This window comes from Vigna radiata, chromosome 6 (genome assembly GCF_000741045.1).
Source record: "Vigna radiata var. radiata cultivar VC1973A chromosome 6, Vradiata_ver6, whole genome shotgun sequence".
NCBI lineage: Eukaryota > Viridiplantae > Streptophyta > Magnoliopsida > Fabales > Fabaceae > Vigna > Vigna radiata.
The window spans coordinates 32,932,980-32,955,654 of record NC_028356.1 but is presented as its reverse complement, the minus strand read 5'-3'; the positions used below and the strand labels follow the sequence as shown (position 1 = coordinate 32,955,654).

The 22,675-nt window shown below is 30.6% G+C and overlaps 4 protein-coding genes across 5 annotated transcripts; 3 read left to right on the top strand and 1 right to left on the bottom strand.

Moving 5' to 3' along the window:
* The first annotated feature begins 165 nt into the window (after positions 1-165).
* On the top strand, positions 166-892 carry LOC106764285 (17.9 kDa class II heat shock protein). Its single transcript, XM_014648552.2, has one exon. The coding sequence runs from the start codon at positions 244-246 to the stop codon at positions 718-720; it is 477 nt and encodes a 158-aa protein (XP_014504038.1). The 5' UTR covers positions 166-243; the 3' UTR covers positions 721-892.
* Positions 893-2,429: 1,537 nt separating this feature from the next.
* On the top strand, positions 2,430-3,187 carry LOC106764469 (17.9 kDa class II heat shock protein). The gene has a single exon (XM_014648751.2). The coding sequence runs from the start codon at positions 2,526-2,528 to the stop codon at positions 3,000-3,002; it is 477 nt and encodes a 158-aa protein (XP_014504237.1). The 5' UTR covers positions 2,430-2,525; the 3' UTR covers positions 3,003-3,187.
* Positions 3,188-10,818: 7,631 nt separating this feature from the next.
* LOC106763734 (probable WRKY transcription factor 50) lies at positions 10,819-12,215 on the top strand. Its single transcript, XM_014647898.2, has 3 exons — positions 10,819-11,115; positions 11,298-11,439; positions 11,938-12,215. The coding sequence occupies exons 1-3, from the start codon at positions 10,890-10,892 to the stop codon at positions 12,059-12,061; spliced, it is 492 nt and encodes a 163-aa protein (XP_014503384.1). The 5' UTR covers positions 10,819-10,889; the 3' UTR covers positions 12,062-12,215.
* Positions 12,216-14,602: 2,387 nt separating this feature from the next.
* Positions 14,603-18,535, bottom strand: LOC106765178 (protein PLASTID MOVEMENT IMPAIRED 1-RELATED 1). Of its 2 annotated transcripts, none has more exons than XM_014649706.2 (3): positions 18,422-18,535; positions 15,872-18,129; positions 14,603-15,776 (listed from the first exon to the last, which is right to left on the bottom strand). In XM_014649706.2, the coding sequence occupies exons 2-3, from the start codon at positions 18,058-18,060 to the stop codon at positions 14,720-14,722; spliced, it is 3,246 nt and encodes a 1,081-aa protein (XP_014505192.1). In that variant the 5' UTR covers positions 18,061-18,129; positions 18,422-18,535; the 3' UTR covers positions 14,603-14,719. The 2 variants fall into 2 exon arrangements, with proteins under 2 accessions (XP_014505192.1, XP_014505193.1); XM_014649707.2 differs by having other exon boundaries at positions 18,339-18,520.
* Between the last annotated feature and the right edge of the window lie 4,140 nt (positions 18,536-22,675).

Sequence of the window (22,675 nt, the reverse complement as noted above, 5' to 3'; positions counted from 1 at the left end):
CTAATAACAGCCCAGTATTGGTCTTCCAGAAACTTCTATTTGCAATTAGTGGTATTGGCTTAGATCAGAAACTTCTATTTGCAATTAGCGGTATTGGCTTACATCAGAAACTTCCATTTGTTTCTGGAACAAGGTAAATTCGCCATTTAAATAGCCTTCTTCCCAACCACGAAATATCCACAAGACAAATTCTCAAACAAAAATCTTGGCTTTCTAAACAGCTTTGCTCGTATCTGAAAAGAGATGGATTTCAGGGTGATGGGTTTGGAATCTCCACTGTTTCACACGCTGCACCGGATGATGGACATGTCGGACGAGGGTGCAGGAGAAAAGACACACAATGCTCCGACACAGACATACGTGCGAGACGCGAAAGCGATGGCTGCAACAGCTGCGGATGTGAAAGAATATCCGAATTCCTACGTGTTCCTTGTCGACATGCCGGGGTTGAAATCCGGTGACATAAAGGTTCAGGTTGAAGATGATAACGTGCTTTTGATTAGCGGGGAGAGAAAGAGGGAAGAAGAGAAAGAAGGGGTGAAGTATCTGAGAATGGAACGAAGAGTTGGGAAATTCATGCGGAAGTTTGTTTTACCTGAAAATGCAAACACTGATGCAATCTCTGCTGTGTGTCAAGATGGGGTTCTTAGTGTTATTGTGCAGAAATTGCCTCCTCCTGAACCTAAGAAGCCTAGGACTATTGAAGTGAAGATTGCTTGATATGGAAGAACAGAACAAATGAAATGTTTGTGTCTCTTATTTGCATATAGTTGTTCACTTTCACTGTTACAAGATGTTTGAGTTTGGTTTTGTTGTAATTTCTTATTAATGTCCTCTGTTGCTTTCCAGTTTTGTGATAATTGCAGCAATGATTTGGTTTAATTATCTCAGACTTGTAATTCTTTGATCCTCTTTTGACAGATCTCTCAATCGTGTAATGGAATAGCAAAATTTAAGAGCTAATTATATAGATTTTTTCCATATCATGAATGGTCACCATCACATATAAAAGACCAATATAATTTCTTAAATATGTTCCCATCTATCACAAACTAATATCATGAAAGTTGAAGTGGTAAAAGCTTTTGAAACAGAGACTCTATTTTATTTGCTGGTCAAGAACATGATGACATGATGAGAGTCATGGATTTCAAAATGGTTCTATCGTAGATTTCTATTGAGCTAGGTGGATGAAACATGACAACATGATGAGAGTGATGGATTTCAAAATGGTTCTATCGTAGAACCTTTTGAAACAGAGACTCTATTTTATTGTTCTTATTGTTCTATCGTAGATTTCTATAGATCAGGGAAATAAAATTTTCTAGAAATTCAGTTTAATAATGAATGAACTGGATATTCCGATCTTATGGTAATAAGAACAATAAAATAAAACATGAAGACACTTTAAAATCAAGAGTAAGATTTTTGACAGGAAAATGATATTTTCACACCAATTTTTTGACACTATTTTAATAGTGCACACGTGTCAAAACGTGGTTGGACGATTTCAAATTAAAAAAAAAAACTTTTGTTTTTTTCTTCCAAATATACTCTTATCTTAATTTCTTTTAATTTGAAATTGTTCAACCACATTTTAACACGTGTCCAGTATCAAATATCAAAATATCATTTTTCTTTCTAATAAGGGGTCCTATCTACAAGTTTCATGGTTAGGTTTAAGAGCTATAATGGAATCATTCTATTTCCTGCGTTATATTTGTTAAAAAAAAAGTGCTTATATATTTTAAAATTATAGATTTTCTGTTTTTTAATTTACAACTATAACTTACGAGAATCCATATTACATTATTTTTAAATAAATATGATTAATCAGTCATAGAATGTTCATATGTTAAACTCTATACAAAATGCAATAGTCAGATTTTTAAATCATAAATTTCCGAGATGTAGTAAATTTTAAAATTTCAGAAATTAAAGAGTGAATCACTCAACTTGCATACAATACTCCTCCTTCCTCCGTTCCTATTAAATTATTATTTTGTATTCAATTTTTTAATTTTGTTTATCTATCATTTATATTATCATCCTTGTATCAACTATATTCTATTTCACATCTTGTTTGGAGAAGAGAAAAAAATTCTATATTTTATCGAAGAAATTACTTATTCTTTTGTAATAATTTATATAAAATAATATAACTATTGTTTTACAAAATTAAGCATTAATTAAAAATTATAAAATTTAATATTTTGATTAGTCAAAATAAACCATAAACGTATTAAGGAGAAAATGGATAATAATAATGATTCCAAAACATTCTGGAAATTATTAGAAGGACCTAGAAAGTAAAAGACTAACATAACCGAGTCTTGCGTTCCAGAAAACTATTTGCAATTAGCGCGTTTTCATCAGAAACTTCCATTTCTTTCTGGAACAATGTACATTCCCCCATTTAAATAGCGACCTACGCTCTTCCCTACCAAGAAACATTCACAAAACAAAACAAAATTTCAAACAAAAATCTTTGCTTTCTAGGCGGTTTTCCTCGTATCTGAAAAGTGATGGATTTGAGGGTGATGGGTCTGGAATCTCCTTTGTTCCACACGCTGCACCACATCATGGACATGTCGGAGGACAGTGCCGGGGACAAGACACACAATGCTCCGACACGGTCATACGTGCGGGACGCGAAAGCCGTGGCTGCAACACCTGCGGATGTGAAGGAATATCCGAATTCCTATGTGCTCCAGATCGACATGCCGGGTTTGAAATGTGGGGATATAAAGGTTCAGGTTGAAGATGGTAACGTGCTTTTCATTAGCGGTGAGAGAAAGAGGGAAGAAGAGAAAGAAGGGGCAAAGTATCTCAGAATGGAACGAAGGGTTGGGAAATTCATGCGCAAGTTTGTGTTACCTGAAAATGCAAACACTGATGAAATCTCTGCAGTGTGTGAAGATGGTGTGCTTAGTGTCACTGTGAAGAAATTGCCTCCTCCTGAACCCAAGAAATCAAGGACTATTGAAGTTAAGGTTGCTTGAGTTTGTTAAACTTTTTAAGATCTGCATAAATAAAGATATAAACAGAAGAGACAAGAGTGTTGTCTCTGTTTGAGTTCTTATCTTCCTGTTAGAAGAGTTTTATGGTTGACTGTGTTGTGTTTTTGTTAGTGTGATTTGTGGCTTTTCGATGATGTCGAGAATATAAGTAAATTATGTTACTTTAACTGTTTTCTCCTTTTGCTGTCTGAGTAGCAGAGTTGTCCTAATTTTCAGGGATGTAGTGATCCTTTACCAATTAAATTGTGATCATATCCAAATTATTACAACATTATGAGGATTAAATGGCAATAACTATTAAGGATGAACTATAACATTTTTGGGTTAGGAAAGTACTTACCTCTACAAGATGCAATGACAGAGGAAGACAAGAAGAATATAGAACTCGAGAATGGAAGACGCGATACCAACCTACTACGCAATCAAGAAGGGTTACAGAATCACATAACCGTTCCTAGTCTTGCAATTGAGGAGGAAGCGACTGTCGATGAAACCCTCTTATGAGTTCGCCAGCGTTGGAGGAGTTCATGTGATGCATCTCGAAAAAGGAGGAGGCAGATGAACGAATATGGAATTAAATTTCTCACACTGACGATGAGGAATGGCAAAATAGAAATGGGCAATGCACAAATTGGAGATTTAGGATGTGTTGATTTTAGGAAGGAAATGGATTCATGGAAGAGAGTTTTGATTAATTTAAATTTTTTTTAAGAGGGATTAGATGAATATGAGAAAATTTAAGAATAATTTGTCTTTTCTTTTTTTCAAAGGAAAGAATTTGGAAGTGAGAGTGTAGTTGAAAAATAAAGTTTTTATAGGATTTGATTTAGATTAAAAAAAATGTTTTAATGGTTAGAAAATAAAAATTATTAAAAATGAAATAAATTCCTATTTAAATAAAGTATTTTTTTTTAAAATTTAATCTTTTAAGAATATAATTTAGTTATAAGCGGTATAATGTTTTGTTTAAAGACAACAAAAAATTATATATGTTCACATGTAAAGAGATGTTAGATGTAAGGATGGATTGATACACTTTGGGTTATATTTATCTAGTGGTTGGTGGTGTAGTTTCTTGTAGTGTCAAGCTAAATCTTACCATTCATTTAATATGATTGTAGAATTTATAGTATTTTGTGAGATATCTTGAGATTTTGTTAAAGAACTTTGTTACTAAACTACAAATTGTTAAAGAAATTACAAGGCCGGTTAAATTATATTGTGACAACCAACCAACTCTCTTAGTATTCCAACAATAATAAAAGTTTAATCAAGTCAAAACACATTGATATCATTTTCTCAACTTTTAAGGAAATGGTGAAAAGTAGATACACTTCATGATAACAATTCCTCTTACTAAGAGTCTTCTACCATGAATACATTATTCAAATGAATTTTATAGTTAGTTTAAGGAATTTTTAGCTCAGTGAAAGTTAATCATTTATGTGATTTATGTTCTATTTGTTATTATGCATGCATGCTCTTCATTTGGATAATTTATTTTGATAAGATATTAAGTTTGATATTCAATCACTACACTCTGTATAATGTTGTTGGCTGATTTAAATAACGTAAAGTATGACTAATTAAAAATTGACATATATGGGCCACCTTCGTGTGATTTTCATACTATACATTTCATGATCAATTTATGTTTTTAGGTTGTGTCAATATTAGTAATTATTGATGAGTTTAGTTATGATTGATATGACAAAAATTACTTTGGTTCTATGTATTGATATAATTAATAGACATGATTAAGTGGTTATGTTCAAGGAATATAGTGGCAATTTTTGAGCTTATAAAGTTTAACATATTTGTAAGAATCATATATTACTAGTGGGGGATTGTTAGAATTTTTGGGTCACATGTATATTCTTTAAATGTGTTAGGGTCATTATGTTGTTGGTTAAAATTATAAAGTTGTATGTTAATATTATGTTTATAACTAATGACATAATTGTCATGAAAGGTTATTTTGTACATACCTATAAAGTAATATTCTCATTTGATAAGGGAACGAATTGAAATTATTAAAATATGGAATATGATTGACAGCACTTAGAGCTATCAAAATGGGTCACAACCCGCGGGCCAACCCGGTCCACCACAGGTTCAGGTTGGATTGGGTTTGAAAAAATTGTATTTTTTTATGTGGGTCAGATTTCAACCCGGCTCATTTAAACCCGGCTCATGCGAGTTGGACCCGTGGTGGACTGGGTTAGCCTACCAACCCACCTACCTAATTTTATTTTATTAAAATTTAATGTTAATTTTATAAAAAAATATTTATTATTATTTTTTGTTGAAAAAATCATTTAAGTTCCTTATTTTCAAAATTGGAATGAAATTTGTTTAGATTTGAATTATAGAAAGTTTATAATTTTTTTATTTAAAAAAATTTAATTAAGTGAACCAGAGAGCCAACCCGTTTACCCACAAACCCGTGGTGGACCGGGTCGGGTTCGAATTTTTCTGGCTCACTAATAAATGAGCCGAGTTGGGTTGACTCACTAAGTGACCAATCCTTGCTGGGCCGGGCCGAGTGACCCGTTTTGACAACTCTAACAACAGTTATATAATGAGTTATGAGTCTGTTTGTAGAGAAGGTAACATTACTTACTCCATTAGGGGTTTTTGTTTTCCCTTCATCCCCATCACGAGAGATAATAAGAGCATTGACTAAGATCCTTTACATTTGAAAGATCACATATCGATAGTTAATCTCATCATCCACATTATTTCTATTGACAAAATCACTCAAGTACCCTTCCACATTCTTTTCCATCATGAATTAGATTATGGATTCATTAAAGATTAATATATGATTATGTTATGCATTTTGGATCTCTGAGTAAAAACATGTGGTTAGACATAATTATTATCTCTTAGAAAATTCTTTCAAAAATAACCTCTTTGAAACATTTCATTACATTTCTCTCATATAATTTCATATGATATAACCTCCTTGAAACACTTTCATATTCTTTATACTCGTTAATTTTCTCCTCATTCATATATTCATAATACATAACCACCAACTATATATAAAATTATTTCATCACATTGACATACTTTACACTTCATATGACACACATTTATCACTCACAAAATACATACTTTTATATTAAGATCAACACAATACCACAACATTGCATGACAACCCACTAACCCATCAAATATAAATGCTCTTCATAAAAAAGAAATCTAAAATAAAAGAATCATAAGAGACTAATTTTTCTAACCAGATCAAATATCCTAACGAAAGTAAAGATTCATGACTAAGATTAATTGTCAAAATTTCTACGTGATTCAACGATTAACGAATTGAGAATCTTATTTCTCTCGAGATGACTAGTAACAAAGAAATTCAACTTATCTAGTGAAATATAGAACTCATTCAACGAATCTACACAACATAAAAACTCGAATTCTGTAATTTGTCAATTCCCAATACCAAAAAAACTAATACCAAACTTTTTCTAAATGAAAAACATCTCAAATTTCATACTAGATCAGTGATTCAACCAAACTTATCCCATTTAACATATTTTTAAAGGAAACCCCAACTTTTATATACGGATACAAACATGTAAATTAGAGATTCTCCTTATCTTGCAAGTTTGGGATTTACTATAATCATTTTTTTTATTTGGATTTATGCTTTCATCTTAATAATAATTTATTTTTATCATTACTACCAATGTTCTTACATTTTTTTATTCTTAATTTTGGTTTTTTTAGGTTCTTCCAAGACTTTTGGATGTTTATACTTCAAAATATTTCTTTTTCAATTTCCTTCCCTCTAAGAAACTTGAAATAACTTTCAAAATATTTTCCGTATTACTATTATAACATAAAAAAAGGTGTTTTATTTAATGGAGTTTATTTTAAAGAATAAATGAAGTTTATTTGATGGATCATATATATATATATCTATCTATCTATCTATCTATCTATCTATCTATCTATCTATATCTATATATATATATATATATATATATATATATATATATATTTTAAAAATTATTTTAAAAATTTGTGTTTTGTTTTTAAATTAAATTATATATTCATTCTGTATAAAATTATCTAAAACATTTTTATCGTATAAATGTTATATTCTAGTGAATTATGAAATTCCGTACGTTATATAGAAATACTCTGTTCTTTTTATTGAGAAGAATATTTTACACTATTTTCGTAATAAGAAACAAAATTAGATAAATATAATTTAATTTATCATTTAAAATACTAATTATGCTATGTTATATTTAAAACTAATTATAAAAATATTATAATAAATTACAAATTTAAAAACTTGTGATATTTAATTAATACCGTGCTAGTATATTTAAATTGAAAATCTTTTGGATAAAAAATTATTAATTTTCTTTTTTGAATAATCTATTTTAATCATTAAGTTTCCATCGAAAATAGTAAATTTTATATATAATTGTATAATATAAATTGCTCAGGACAGCTTTACAAACAAAAGTAATTAATAGGATGCTTCCCAGAAATAAGGTGCAGATATGTTTTGTTTTGATTAGATAAACTGACAATAACACTTACTTTCTTTTCTGTTCTCACTGAAATGAGACGAAAGAAAAAAAAAATAAACATTACTTAAATCCACGAGAAAAATATGTCTTTTATAAGTCGATTAATTTAAATTTTGGGTATACATATTTAAGAAAAAATAATCATTGTAATTTTAGTTCCTCAATTAATTTAGTCCATATTTTTTTAAACGGACAATTTTTTGTTACTTCATAATTCAAGTTTTAGCTATTTCAATTATACAATAAACCAATCAGTTAATTTGTTTCGAGTAATGTTTTTTCATAATTTTGTTTACTATTTCATAATTTATTTAATATAAAATAAGATTATTTTATTAAATAATGAGTCCTAAAATTAAATATTTAATGTCACATCTTCCCTTACACAAATTCTTGCATTGTCACACCAGTTAAAAATTGAACTACAAATTCACGATAAAATATAAAATATTTTCTTAAACGTAGAATAAAATATACATTAAAAACGATCAAAACTAAATTTACGATGAATCAAAATTGAACCATTTAAATTGTGAAACCAAAATTACCCGAAGGATTGAAAATATATATAATCAAGTGTTTTATATTAATTTTTTCTTTAATTGAGTAATATGTTTTTCTCTTTTCCCTGATCTAAATAAACACTTTTAAGGTTTATTGTCATGAATTAAGATGTTGAATGTTGACGTAATGGGTGACGAATCACATGATGTCAAACACTTATAATATTAATTATTTTTTTGAACAAAAGAAGATGAAGATCACCACTTGTTCCTTCAAACATGAAAGGTCGTGGAAGATACCTAGGAACTTCCTAGAACTGTGTTTTTAAGATTCCTATTACCAGAATTTGGTATAAATTCATCTTCATTGTCATAACTTATGTGTGCATCTCTGTCAAGCAACTAAAGTCAAACCAAACAGATTCTTGATACTAAGGAATTATAACATATCAATATATATATATATATATATATATATATATATATATATATATATATATATATATATATATTTATTTATTTATTTATTTATATAATTTGGTGAGATACTATGAAGTGAGTTTTAAGGCTATCTAAATCTCACAAAACCAAAGTGAAAGATTTATATTTCACTTATATATTATTATAATTTGATCTTATTTATAGTGAATGTGAGATTTCCAACATAAATGTAATAATGATAAAAGAAACACTTGCAAGTAGTTGATCCAAATAATATTGAATTTTGTTACTTTAAAAAAGATGTTGGAATAAAGTTTTGTTGATGAAAAAATTGTTAGGGCAACAAAACAAAGTACTGTTTCCTCAAATATGGAAGAATACTTTACAATCTTTTCAAAGATTTTTCTATGGTATATCCATAGCAAGTATTGGAAACAAACATGATCGTATTACAAAAATTGAGACACTAAAAAACACACAAACTAATAATATATACAAGAGTGAAGGATAGAAAGCAAGAAAAATGTCTCAGTGTAACAAAAGAAAAATAAAATAGAAAACAAACAAAAATTTTATGTAATTAGTATCGGTATTCAAAATCAAAAATGAAAAATAAAATAGAAAACAAACAAAAATTTTATGTAATTAGTATCGGTATTCAAAATCAAAAATGAAAAATAAAATAGAAAACAAAAAAGTTAATGAAAGATAATCGATTATTTGAATGAGAAAAATTGGTCAATTTTGTGAGAAATGTTTGACAAAGATATTACATAATTTTATGTTTCTATTTATTTATTTTTAATTAATTTTTCTGTTCTCAATTTACACTTTCTTTAAGCGTTTACTTTAATTTATCATTTTTTTTCTTTCTCAAAAATTCGATTTAATATTTCTATGAATGTTAAGTTTTAGAAATATTTGTAATTGAAAATCTATACGAAAGTGATAAATTTTTATTGTTAAGAAAATGTACTAATAGCTATAAAAGTGAAGTTTAATTCTTTTAATAATGAATTAAAAAACAAAATTAATTACTTTACGTAAATGATCGTCATTATCCAAATTTGAAAATGCTTATTTTAAATAAAAAAATATAAGTTATATATATATATATATATATATATATATATATATATATATATATATATATATATATATTATTGAAGGGAAGACTTATAAACCCAGACAATATTATTAATCTCAGGTAAAAAGTTGAAACAGCTAACAATGAAAACCAAAATTTTATTGAAGTTAATTTGATACGTCTCATCCAAATCAATTGAAACCATTTTATATAGCAGCTTGCTATAAAGGAATATCATGATATATTAAAAAAACTGCAAACATACATACTATATAAATATTTTAATTGAAAATAATGCATGCACTGGCAGCAACATATAAATAGTGCAAAGAGTTTTCGTTCTAGTGAGTAATTAAAATTTGTCAGATAATTTGAAACTTTTAAGAAAAGAAATTTTAACAGTGATTTCCTAACCTAATTTCTGTGCATTGAAATTAATCTCTTGTTTAATAATTTTGCTACCAGGAAAGAGAGAAAAAGGAGTCACACTTTCACTTTCACTCTCTATTTTCTTTGATTTTCACTTTTTTGGAGTAACCACTTAGCCCATTAATTAAAGTTTGAATGGCACACTAAACATAATCTAGAAGAGTTTGATTCCTCCACTTGCACAACCTAAAATAGTAACTTTTCGAAAACCCTATTTTGTGTAAAAACTTAACAATTTTATTATAATATATACACATAAATGAAAGTGAGCTTGACACTTATGATTCTAAATCTAATTTCAATTTTACTTAAAACGAGATTTATATTCATTTATATATTCTGGAAATTCGTCGCTATGTATAAGAAAAGAAAGGTCAAAAACATGAAGAACGTACGTATAAAAGTGATGAAGTGAGTTTTGTAGTGGCTGTGTGATGAAAGCAGCGTCTTGTGGTTCGAAGAAACTTGCACAAGACCATACGAAAACACAATCACTTTTGACTTGGACTTGTACTGTTAAGGGTTAATTGGTCTAACAACAAAGTCTTGTTAATCAATCAACATTACCATCTCTTGAAAGTCTTCCCCAAGTCATCCCAAGGTGTACCCCACTAATGCTTTGTCTTCTATTGATTACTATTCTTAGATATTCTTTTTCATCCACATCAATTGGTTTGTGCCATTGTTTTTTCTACTGCTTCTCATTACCTTTGAAACTTCCTAGATTTCTTGCTCCTAGGAAGGTACCATGAAGCAGCCTTTCAAATAAAACCATCACTGTGGCGTGTCTTTATATATTGTCTCCGCCGTGATCCTTTCTTTTCATATCATTCAGTGTTGTGCCAAAATGACAGACAACAATCCAAAACCACCACCTGATACACCTGACAGTGATGATTTCTGCAACCAGTGGCCTTTTGAGCTCTCTGAGTACTTGCAATTCGATGATAACCAATGGATGCATGACGATATTCCGTCTTTTTCTTCTGAGAATGTCTCCAACCAGGTTCATCAACCCAGTAATGTACGTGAGTTTGAAAGAGATGAAAGCTACTTTGAAGGGTCTTCTAGCAGTAAGCATATATAAACACATGTAGTAGTTCCTCATGAGACGAAAGTGTGCTTTGTTTTGTATAGCTTGAGTATGTTTATTTAGCCATTTTTAAATACTTGTCTCCCTTTTGCTTATAGTTATTGACTTTTTCTTTATAAGGCTTATAGTTATTGACTGATGTGAACATGTGTGTAATTTTAGGAGAAACTGGTGGACGTGAGAATCGGCAAGTTGTTAGAGAGAGATTTGCATTCAAAACAATTTCAGAGATTGAAGTACTAGACGATGGATACAGATGGAGGAAGTACGGAAAGAAAATGGTGAAGAACAACCCTAATCCAAGGTATGTATATATATATATATATATATATATATATATATATATATGCTTATGATAGAATATGTTAACCTTAAACATTTTTCTACTAGTGTTCATAATATATATAAATAGTTAATTATCATGCTGCTAATTAAACGTAAACGACTGATGAAATAGATTAACGAAACCGATGAGGGAAAAGATAAGCACATAAAATCACATACGTACTTGCATATAAGAGTTAATTAGCATGTTTGGTTATGGTTCTATATATATACCAAGTTTTATCATCTTGAAGCCACAGCTTCTGCATCATTCTAAGATTTTGACGTGAAAATTGAAGGGTAGGTGCATTCGGAAAGGTTTCTCACACGCACCCTAATGAACAAATATAGGTTGCAATACTACATAAAACATCAATAAGGAAGATGAAGATACAAGTTTCTTAGGAAATATTTTGTTTTAATTCTTTCTGTTTTTATTTTGTAGCATACTCATCATTAAAAGTGGTTTTGATCACAGGAATTACTATAGATGTTCAGTGGATGGATGCTCTGTGAAGAAGAGAGTGGAGAGAGATAAGGATGACCCTAGGTGTGTAATAACAACCTACGAAGGAAACCACACTCATCCAAGTTCTTCCTAGGTTGAATATGAAGAATGTTTGGCACTGTACAGAAGTTTTGTTGGCCACAGCTACTATACTACTTTCTTATTAATGCTTGCCAAGTTTTATCATGTGCATACATGTTTAATAATTTCACCTTATATATCGTTTACATGTTTGATTTCATGTTCTATAATTAACTATGAATTTTATATTGATTTTGAATTTAAGCCACTTTTAGAATGAAAACATCAAACACAAAGCTCGTCACATCCATGAGGCAGATTAATCGAACTTCTAAGGACATTAATATACGTTTCTGTTGTTATCTATACAGAAATTTCTGACAGGTGCCATGTCTCATCAAGATTAATTCAGGTAAGATTAACGAAAATGGAAAAAAAAAAGAGTAAGATGGATCAGTGTCTTTCAATTAAGCCATAACAATGAACGTGAGAGGATTAACAATACGAGTGTGTAACGAGCTTGTAGCGGTAGGAAGACTCATCTGACTTGTCGTTTATTCAGAAGTCTATCTAACAATGGTCTTACTCTATCAACGGTTCAGCAGCAGAAATTCACGGTACACTGAGGACAAATCCAAATGCGAGTACCAAACATAGAATTTCTTATCGTAACTAAACACAAGTCGATAAATACAATAAATAAAACGTATGATTCATCCAAAACTGACATTTTGCCTTATGTAGTAAGTTTAACTCATCTGATCAAATAAAGTAAGGTTTGTCCCGTCTTCAAGTTTGAACATGGAAATTTAGGAGGTCTCGATATATCAAATCTCAACTAGAATAGATTTTTATGGTTTTGACACTATATTTTAAGACAGTGAGTTCAATATCTATTTTTCATCTTACAAATATCTAGCATGTTCGATAGAGAGTAACATAATATATCCAAATATCAATATAAATTCTTATGTATCTAATGTCATATTAAGGTATTTAAATTTGCGCCTAACTCAAAGTGAGGGTAAACCTCACATTACTAAGTGAATTTAGTAAATTAGACTTAAACCTATTACCTTATTATAGTATCATAGCTATAATAGTATCATATATGGTAAAAGTCTAGTCGAGATTTGAATTTAATGTGTCACCCATTCTTTAATTTTCATGCTAGACGACATCAACATTTAATGTCATTAATGTGTGTATTGGAGATCTACATCAATTAAAGATAATACTAATTTACAATAAATATATATATATATATATATATATATATATATATATATATATATATATATATATTTATTTATTTATTTATTGTGTATAAAAGAAAACAAACCTTATATTATTAAACTAGTTTTATAAAATTAAATTAGACTTATATGCATTATCCTAATACACACTAAAAGATTATCTATCTAAGACCTAATACATACTAAAATGTTCTCCAACATTTCTTTACTTTGTGTTAAAAGTGGTTTATGTATAATTCAATCATAGATAATTTGCTGCAAAGCAAATTTTGAATTTTAAAATTATATATCATAATTTAATTATATATTTATAGATAATTCGATACTGATGAACACAATACATCTAAACAAATCTTTTACAAAAGTTATTGTAAAATAAAATTTATACTTATATATATAATATAATATTTCTCCATACAAACTCTTAGTTAACAAGACATGAGACTGTAAAAAACATCATAAATGAAGAACTTATGAAGGCATTTATGGCTTATGCTTTATCCTCCTACTTAATTAGTATAGCATCATATCAGTTTTTGCCCCCCTTTAATAAGGCCATTTTAAGAATTAGCACCCCTCCCATACCTTACAGATTAGAAAAGAATGCTCAAAATCCTTAGTAGGCCCAAATTAAGAAGTTTCTTGGTTCGAGACAGGCCACTTAAACGTGAGTAAAATGAATAGCATGATAGAGATAAATATTGAATTATGAAAAAGTTTGCAGAAAGTATATCCAATCAGGTAAAGTCTATTGGGATAGGCATCATATCAGTGAGTCAAAGTTGTTTCCACTCACGTAGGGTCAAGAAAGTAGATTTTCCATTCAATTTTCAAAGAACAAAATTTATGATAAATTAAGATTGATTAAATTTCTTAGAGAATACTAGTAGAAACAGAAAATAAGATGAAATGAATTAAGTTTCTCGTACAAGATAAAAATAACATGCAATAGTTAAAATGAGTTGAGAAATTTTCTATAATTTGTGCATTACTTTTTTATCCAATGCCTTTTCTAATAATAATTATTCAGAAACTTATTCAAATAGTTACTACAACCTAATCAACTTCTGGAATACCATGTTCCCGACATACCTACCGAGTGATTTTGCAGTCACCTTAATACCTGCTCATATGTTTTTATGGTCATGACTCAACTGGCAATTGTGGTTAAGAATTTGTTTTAAAAGTTCACCATGACAATTGGAAAGTGAAGGCACAATAATTTAGACGTAAACTCAGTTACGTTTTATTAATTGCAAATAGTTTTAGCAGTTGCGTGGTGCAAACAAAACAGCCAAACTGTGTACAGTATTTAATTTTGTGTATACATCACCAAGGGTGATTGGAGGAAGAAAGAATTAAAAATTTGTGCATGCTGACTGGTATAACTTCCTTGACAGTGTACTATAATAACTATATAGATTGAGAAATTTAAAAAATTGACTAAAATTGCACGTAAAAAATGATCTGACAGTTCAACTTGGGAAGATGATATCAGGGTTCCGAATGTGTACATTTTCAGCAAGCAGCTCTTTACTATTATTAACACAAGAAATGCTCCAGAGCGTGTCCTCATTCAGCAACTTCTTGGTACACAGTGGAGATGACAAAACAATTGCCTTTGATGTTGAAGTTGAATATTTGACAGTACTAGCCATGCCACTGGCAAGCAACCACCGGATCCCAGACTGTTGCTGAGTTACAGTACCCCAATGTTGCTTGCTTCCGGATTTGGTAAGGACACCTGAAAGATGAATCTCTCTGATTTTGAATCCAAATCGAGGTGATTCATTTTCGGTATTTGAATCTTCAAAAAACTTGCCACTTGTTTCATTTAGTAAGGTCTCATTCTCCATTCCCTTTTCCTTTTTTTCCAGAAAATTGCTGTCATCTTGCTGCATTACATGTATGTTAACCCTTTCCACCTGAGTCAAAACCAGCATTGGAGCACCAACTGGTTCATAATTTCGCAGCGGATTCCTAAGCTGGATCATATAAGCCACCGTTAGGTGGTTCCCCAAGAGTCCATGCTTTCTGCCAAATGCTTTTACCTGGTCCATGGCATTTTTCAACCCTCCATCATGCAGTAACTCTGTGATTTTAGAATGGTGTACTTGTAAGATCTTCAAAATTTGTTCTGAATTTTGATCTCCTTCAATAATGCCAGAATCCAATCTCAACCACTGATCTAATGTTACTGACAGCCCCATCAATCCATGATCATCATGACCAATTTCTCCACCATCTTCTAGTTTCATTTTATCACCTCTTTCTGATGTGGGAAACCATTTCCAGTTGGCTCTTCTGCTACCGATGAAAGGCGTCTTGGCATGTTGGGGAAGCATATAAGATGGTGCCTCCTCGTACAACATGCCAGACTGCACTCTCAACCCTTCTATCAAAAGGGTTTCAATCTTATCAACAGTCATAGGAGCTATTGCTTCTAGAGATACAGTGTCCAAGCTCATGCCTTCATCTGTCAAATAGTTACAATGAAATTCATCAAAGGAATCGTGCTGCCATGTCCCCTGCCTGAAACAGAATTAAGAAAGGAGATCTTTAGAAAAATTCAAATACTTCAAACTAAAGAGCTTTTCACTAGTAATGTGACAAACACAGTTGCTTACCTTTCAGGAGTCCCTTTGTTGGTTATGGCTTCCCAAGAAATATGCTCAATGGATTTTCCAGTGATATCTTGCAAAGGCAACAATTTATAGATATGATGACACAGCTCTTCAACTCCATCAGATGCCACATGCTGCAGTATATCCAGTATATCATTACCCATTTCTGCAGGTAGAACAACAGGATTAGAAGCCTGAGTGATGAGGTTACCACAATTCTTAGCATTTTTGAAAAGGGAAGGACTCATGGACCTTAAGAAGCCTCCACCCATAATTTGAACAAATGAACCAAGTCCCTGTCCAATTGAAGGTAACATGCATGATTCTTCATTGGGTAGTTCAATTGGACTTCCAAACCCACCAGAGCAAGTTCCCGGAGAATTTTCAAAGTCCCTCTCATTTAAACCCCAGAGTTGCATCAATGAATCTGTCTCCAGGTCTTCCAAAATTTTGGCCTTTCTTCTCTGCATTAACAACTGATTCTCCCTGGCATGCTCCTCTTCAGCAGCTTGAATAAATAATGACAAATCAGAATCCACAGTACAATCGTCATAGCTATGTCCAAGCGTCTCCGTCTTCAATTCCTCTTCATTTGCATTGAAATCAAAAGTGAAGTTACCTGAAGCTAGAGCCTCCTTTTCAAACTGTCTTAAAAGCTTCTCTCTGGGAGAATGTGGATCCCCGTCACGACTTGAGCCAAATGAACCACTCTCTATGGCCAGCATGTTCAAGAAATCATTTGCAATAGATTCGGTGATAGAATCCAAGCTACTTGATTTTTTTGCCATTCTATGTGATTTATAATTTGATTTAACAATAGGGTAGTGCTCTTGGTCAAGAAACTCTGATGTCTCAGGAAGTATATCTACATCCTTGATGCAAGTTAAACTGAGACACGAACTACTGCATTTATGTTTGCTGTCACCTGCCACAGTTCCATTTACACAACTAGTGTATATGTCATCCATTGAATCAAAACTTGTGTTCTTGTCAACAGATATGTCATCATCCTTAATAATATCATCTACATTAATGATTTCAACTGTTGACAAATCAACTGTTTGATTTCCTGCCTGATCATTTTTCAAGGGATCCCCTTCCAATGTTTCTACTTGTTCTATAATGGAAATTTCAGTGTCATCAGCTTCAAAATTTGATTCTTGAGGTGACTTTGATTCTATGACATGAGATTTAAGTGGTTCAAAATGTTCCGAGTCTGCCTGTCCTGAATCATGGATGTTCTCCTCATCAAGTTTTTGATAAAGGAAACTGATTGATTTGGAAAGACTTGAGCCAGAATTCATCAATGCTTCCCGGGATAAAATCGCATCATCAGAATGAAAAGGGCCTGGACCAAAATTCATACTTGTGCTGCTTGGCCTGCCTGGCTTCATATTAATAAGGTTGAGAACATTCAAATTATCGCCACCAAATTGCGTTAACTCATCCTTCACTATTTGATAGCTGAAACTAACATTTAGGCTAGCTCCCACAGCTTTTCCTGCCAACCTAAAACTTGTGCTCCATTTCCCTGAACTTCTATCACCCCCTAACTCTGCCAAAGTCAGAGGTAAGAGTCTAGTGAGATCCACCTGATGGCTCCCTATGTCATGTTCTGGTGCCCCCACAATGAAGGCATAAATCAAGAACCGCTTAGACTCATACTTGAGAGAATGACCAGAGACAGCGCGGCTAACATAAACAGAACATCCATGACTCAAAGTTTCATTGAACTCCACAACACCCTGGATAACCCTTGAGGGGCGAGTCTGCAAAATGTTGCTTTTTCTTTTCCAAACCACACACAGCCTAATGCTATCAAAACTCAAAGGCAGACCCTCGATTGAGTGAACATGAAGGTTAAAGCAACATTTGATCTTTTGATCACCAATATGGGTCAAAGCTTTCAAGGGCTTCTTCCAATTCCACGCAGAAGACAACTTCTTGTCCTTAGACAACAGATCATCCTTCAGAAATCCCGGGGTTAAGGCAACTTGAGATTTCGACAACCGGGTTTTTCCTGCAGATTTGGATCGATTATGAACAGAGGAAAAGGAAGGCCTAGAAGGAGCATAGAGGGCTTTGCTTATTTCTTGAATGTCTTGCAGTAGGAGATGACCATTATTCCAATTAAGGTCTCCATCATCAACATTAGCATCTTGGTTTCCACACTCAAACATAGATTTCATCATTATGCTGGCATTACAATTGAACAGCAGTAAAACCAAGCAATTCTGAACATTGCATCATATCTCTTATCTCTAACAAAGCAGATAAAATAAAAACATAAGCTCATTAGTCAGAAAGGAAAGAAAAAAACATCATGGGTAAAAAAGAGGGAACAAAAAACATCATCCTATTCATCTTCATCCAGTTCCTTTCAAAAGTTAAGTTCTTCAACAAGTAGATTAAAATACAGAAAGCAAGAATTTTGAAGAAACCCCAATTGCTATTCCGTCAAATAACTTACAAAGATCACATGATTGGAAGATGGGCATCCAAGCAAAGAAGAAAAGCACAGGGAAAAAAGCACTTGGAAAGGAAAAGACTCACATGTAAAGAGAATACAGAGGCGTTGCAGTGAAGAAGGTTGTATTGTATGTCTTCGAATGCGGGCTTTGTCTATAATCAGAGGAAAAGGAAGGTGAAAACGTAGTTAATGAAAGGAGAAATCGCTTGTTTCATATCTACCAGCTCAGCCGGTGGGGTAGGTGAACATTTTCATATTCTATTCTAAAATGACTGCTATATATTAAGATTTTTTACACATAAAACAATATTTTATTTGAATAATTTTTATAAATAATTTCATAATTTTAGTAAAAAATTATTTTATATCTTACAAATACAAGTATTGATGTAGATTATTTAAAAAATTAGAAACAAACACATTTTTATTAAATATATTAATCAATTTTTTAAAGTTAAAACACAACATTTTAGAATAGAGAAAATAAAAATGAAATCTTATTGATTTTTGCAATAATTACATATATTTTTTAGCTAGTTGATTTTTTACAATTATTTTATATTCTAAAATCATTTTACAGTGCATAGTCATTGCATTCTAAATTTTCATTATTAAATTAGTTATCCTTACCTTTTCCTTTTTAGGTTTACTTTTTTTATCTCGTTGTTTACTATTTTATCAGGTCCTGTATACTTTATTGTTCATATTCTTTTATTGTTTTAGAAAGTGTTTATTTGGCTTTTTATATATCAATTTCTATCTTTGAATAATTTAATATAATTAATTTGATACGACGATATGAAAAAACAGTAAATAATCTATACATCAGTTAAACAATAAAATAATGTAATAAAACATGTACAATACATAGAGAATTGTTTTGTTATAGACTTTTTCCTATAAATTTTATAAATTTATAAGTATTTAAAAGTGATAAAATAAGTTGACCTATCCTCATTGCTTCACCAAAAATACGTATAGAAGGAAAAATATATGACAAAAAAAAGTGGATTTGAAGTTAACTTGTTAAATTTTTAAAAGTTAACTTTATATTTAATAAATATGTACTGGGAAATTAAATATTATATAATTTTTTTGAATAATAAATAATTTAAAAATTAAATAAGCATTAATTATATACTTATATAACATATATAATTTGAAAGTAAATATTTTTTTTTTCTTTAAAAGATATGTTTGTGGTTGACTTCTTCTCAACTTTTTTTTCTTAAAACAACACAAATCTAACTATCTTTTTCTTAAAACAAAAATGAAAATAAAAAATGAATTCATTACTAACATCATCAGCCCACCTTGAAAATAATCGATCCAACGTGTATACTATATCTTTATCAACTTTCTTATTAATTATAAAATGAATTCTATCATTCTCTTTTTCTTTTTTGTCAAATGTCATTTACTTTCTCTTATTTTTTTAAACACTAGCACTCAATCATTCGATATGTCTCTTTCTATTTAACTCATTCCATATAAATATTTACATATTTACATATAATACTTCACATTAGATAGAAAATAGATAAATTTTATTAAGAATACAAATCAGAATAATTTTATTTGGCTCTATCTCAAAAAAATAAACATGAGCAATGTTACATGAATCTATGAAAAATACAAAACATAAGACACAAATAGCACATGTCAACATTTTAATAACACATCTGGAAAACACATTTCAAAATTAAAAAAAAAAAAATCATTCTATTTAGGTAAATCATTTTAAAAAAGTGATGTTAACTTAAAAAATGGATTCGTGAGAATCTCTAACCTCTCCCATTTCAAATGCTCTCTTTTTTTTCTCTCCTAAAATAACTTCATTCTTTATTCTATAAATCTTTATCGAAACCTCAAAACCCTACGTTCTCATTTTAATTTTACTCTCTTATCCGTCTCTTCCTATCAACGTATTCTCCCACTCTCTGAATGGTAAGATTGAAATGTCATTTTCTTTTCAATTTAAATCATGGAGTTCTTGATCTCTCTATTCATGATCTTTTTTTCATCTTCATTTTTATGGGTTTCGATTTTTATTATGAACACTGTTTTTTGTTGTTGATTATTATTTTATTTTATTTTCAATTTCACACATTATGGTTTTTGTTTTTATTCATCATTTTGTTAATATTATGTTAATTTTCACTTCCAGTTTTGTGATTCATAGACACATGTATACTTGATTTGTCTATTATTTCACCATATCATGTTTATTTTATATAGCTCTTTAAAAAACCATCACAAAGAACATATTATCTAATAATTTCAGTTTTTCACTCATTTAAACAATTAATGCACAGGTAACATAATTATTTCAAACACTGATCTTCACAAATTCAAGAAATTTTCTAATTCACTCTCATATTCAACCATTGTGCCTATAAAATTTATTCAACTCTAATCCATTTTTGTACATATAAACCCACACCTTTGCTTAGTCATAACTAAAAAATAGCCTAACACACAATCCAATATGTAAACTCGACCCTATCCACCAAACCACAACACAAACAATTAATCACTTGATTTTGATTGTTTACACCTCAATTAAAAACAAATGGAATTCCAGATCCCGATTTCATGCAAGCATGTGGAGATATTAAGTTTGAAAGAAACAAAAGTTAGTGAGGTAAGGCCAATTGTTGTGTTTTATTTACCTTCTTTTATTTGACTAACCTAAGGGTAGAAGTGGTGGCAACTTCACGTACAATCTTTTCCGATCAAACAAGTTCTCCTATGTTCATAGTCAATATAACTATTTAATGTTGCTAACAAGTTAAAATTCATAAGACTTCAAGAGATTAATATATCTTTGGGTACTTCACAATGGTTGAGAATCTAATATATTCCTAGATACTCTTTAGGAAGATGAATATATACAATTTCTCAACGAAGATAAATTCAAAATCACTAGTTGAATTAGGATACTAATTGTGAAGTGGAATGTCAATTTTCCAAATCACGAATAAAAGTGCATTATTAACAATAAAATTCACTATTATATGACACTCTATTGGCCTATAAAGAATCTCCAATACCTTTTTCTAACATCTCCAAATCATTTCTCCAAATTATCAGTAACAAACCTAACATAATGTAATCACTATAGTGTAATCTTATTGAACATAACAATGCAGGTTAAATAAAGCAAAAGCAATGGGAGTAACACACAACAAAAATTTGACAAGCTTATATCACTATCACAAAACAGAGTTTTTAAGTTTATTATTTTAGGCATTTTAAGTCTGTTTTAGAACAGGCTTATATTTAACAGACTTAAATTCTAAATTTGTTGTTGACTAACAAACTTAAATTTTAAGTTTGTTGTCAACCAACCGTCTTAAATTTTGAAACAATTTCTACATGAAAAAAAATCATATAGATCTAGCAATTGTAGATCCTTGTTCGCACCTTGCTAGAAAATGAACTAGCCGCTGCAATCAACCTTCAACCTTCATTGTGTAACCCCTTCACTTCCTGACGACACAACCCCACCGTAGAAGAGAACACTTGAGCCACACGAAAATATTCCTAAGCCACCACAAATTCCATCTTTCTTAGTACTCACACACACGGATCATGCGACAATCACTTTTCACATAATACAATACAATCAACATTTACATAACACAATACAACCACAAATCATAAATAAAGAAAGAGAAAGAGGGAAGAGTAATTAGAGTCACTAGCAACTCTTATAGAGTCAGGGATGTTGCAACAATTGTGCAGCCTTCCAGTGAGGTAGTGTGCTGTGATGCGCTTGTGCCGATGCCAGAGACGTCGTGCAATGACAAGTAGTGGCATGGATAAGAGCTCGTTGGGGTTGGAACTAAGTGACATTTTGTTTTCCTCGGTGATTAAGAATGGAGGAAGGAATAAATTATTTAGATTGGGAGAAAATGTAGAAAGCCCTTAAGGTTGTGTTTTGAGATGAGATGAAGAAGAAGAACCCAATTTGTTAAGGGAGAAAGTTGCAATCTGTGGGTGGGACCACGAATGTAAATGAATTGGGAAAGTTAAAAAATAAATTTAAGTTTGTTCGGAAAGTGAACAAATGAAAAATTTAAGTTTGTTAGTCTTCAAATAGACTTAAAGCATAAATTTAAGTATGTTATGAGATTAAAAGACTTAAAGTGTTGTTTTTATTTACAAAAATGCCACTACACATTTTTTACATTTGTTTTCTTATGATCAAACTTAAATTTAGAGACTTAAAATGTTGCTTTTGTGTTAATGTATACCTAAATGAAGAAAACCTAAAATGAGAACTTACCTAATGAGAGAGGTGAGAGAGATCACTAAACAATGACAAAGGAGTG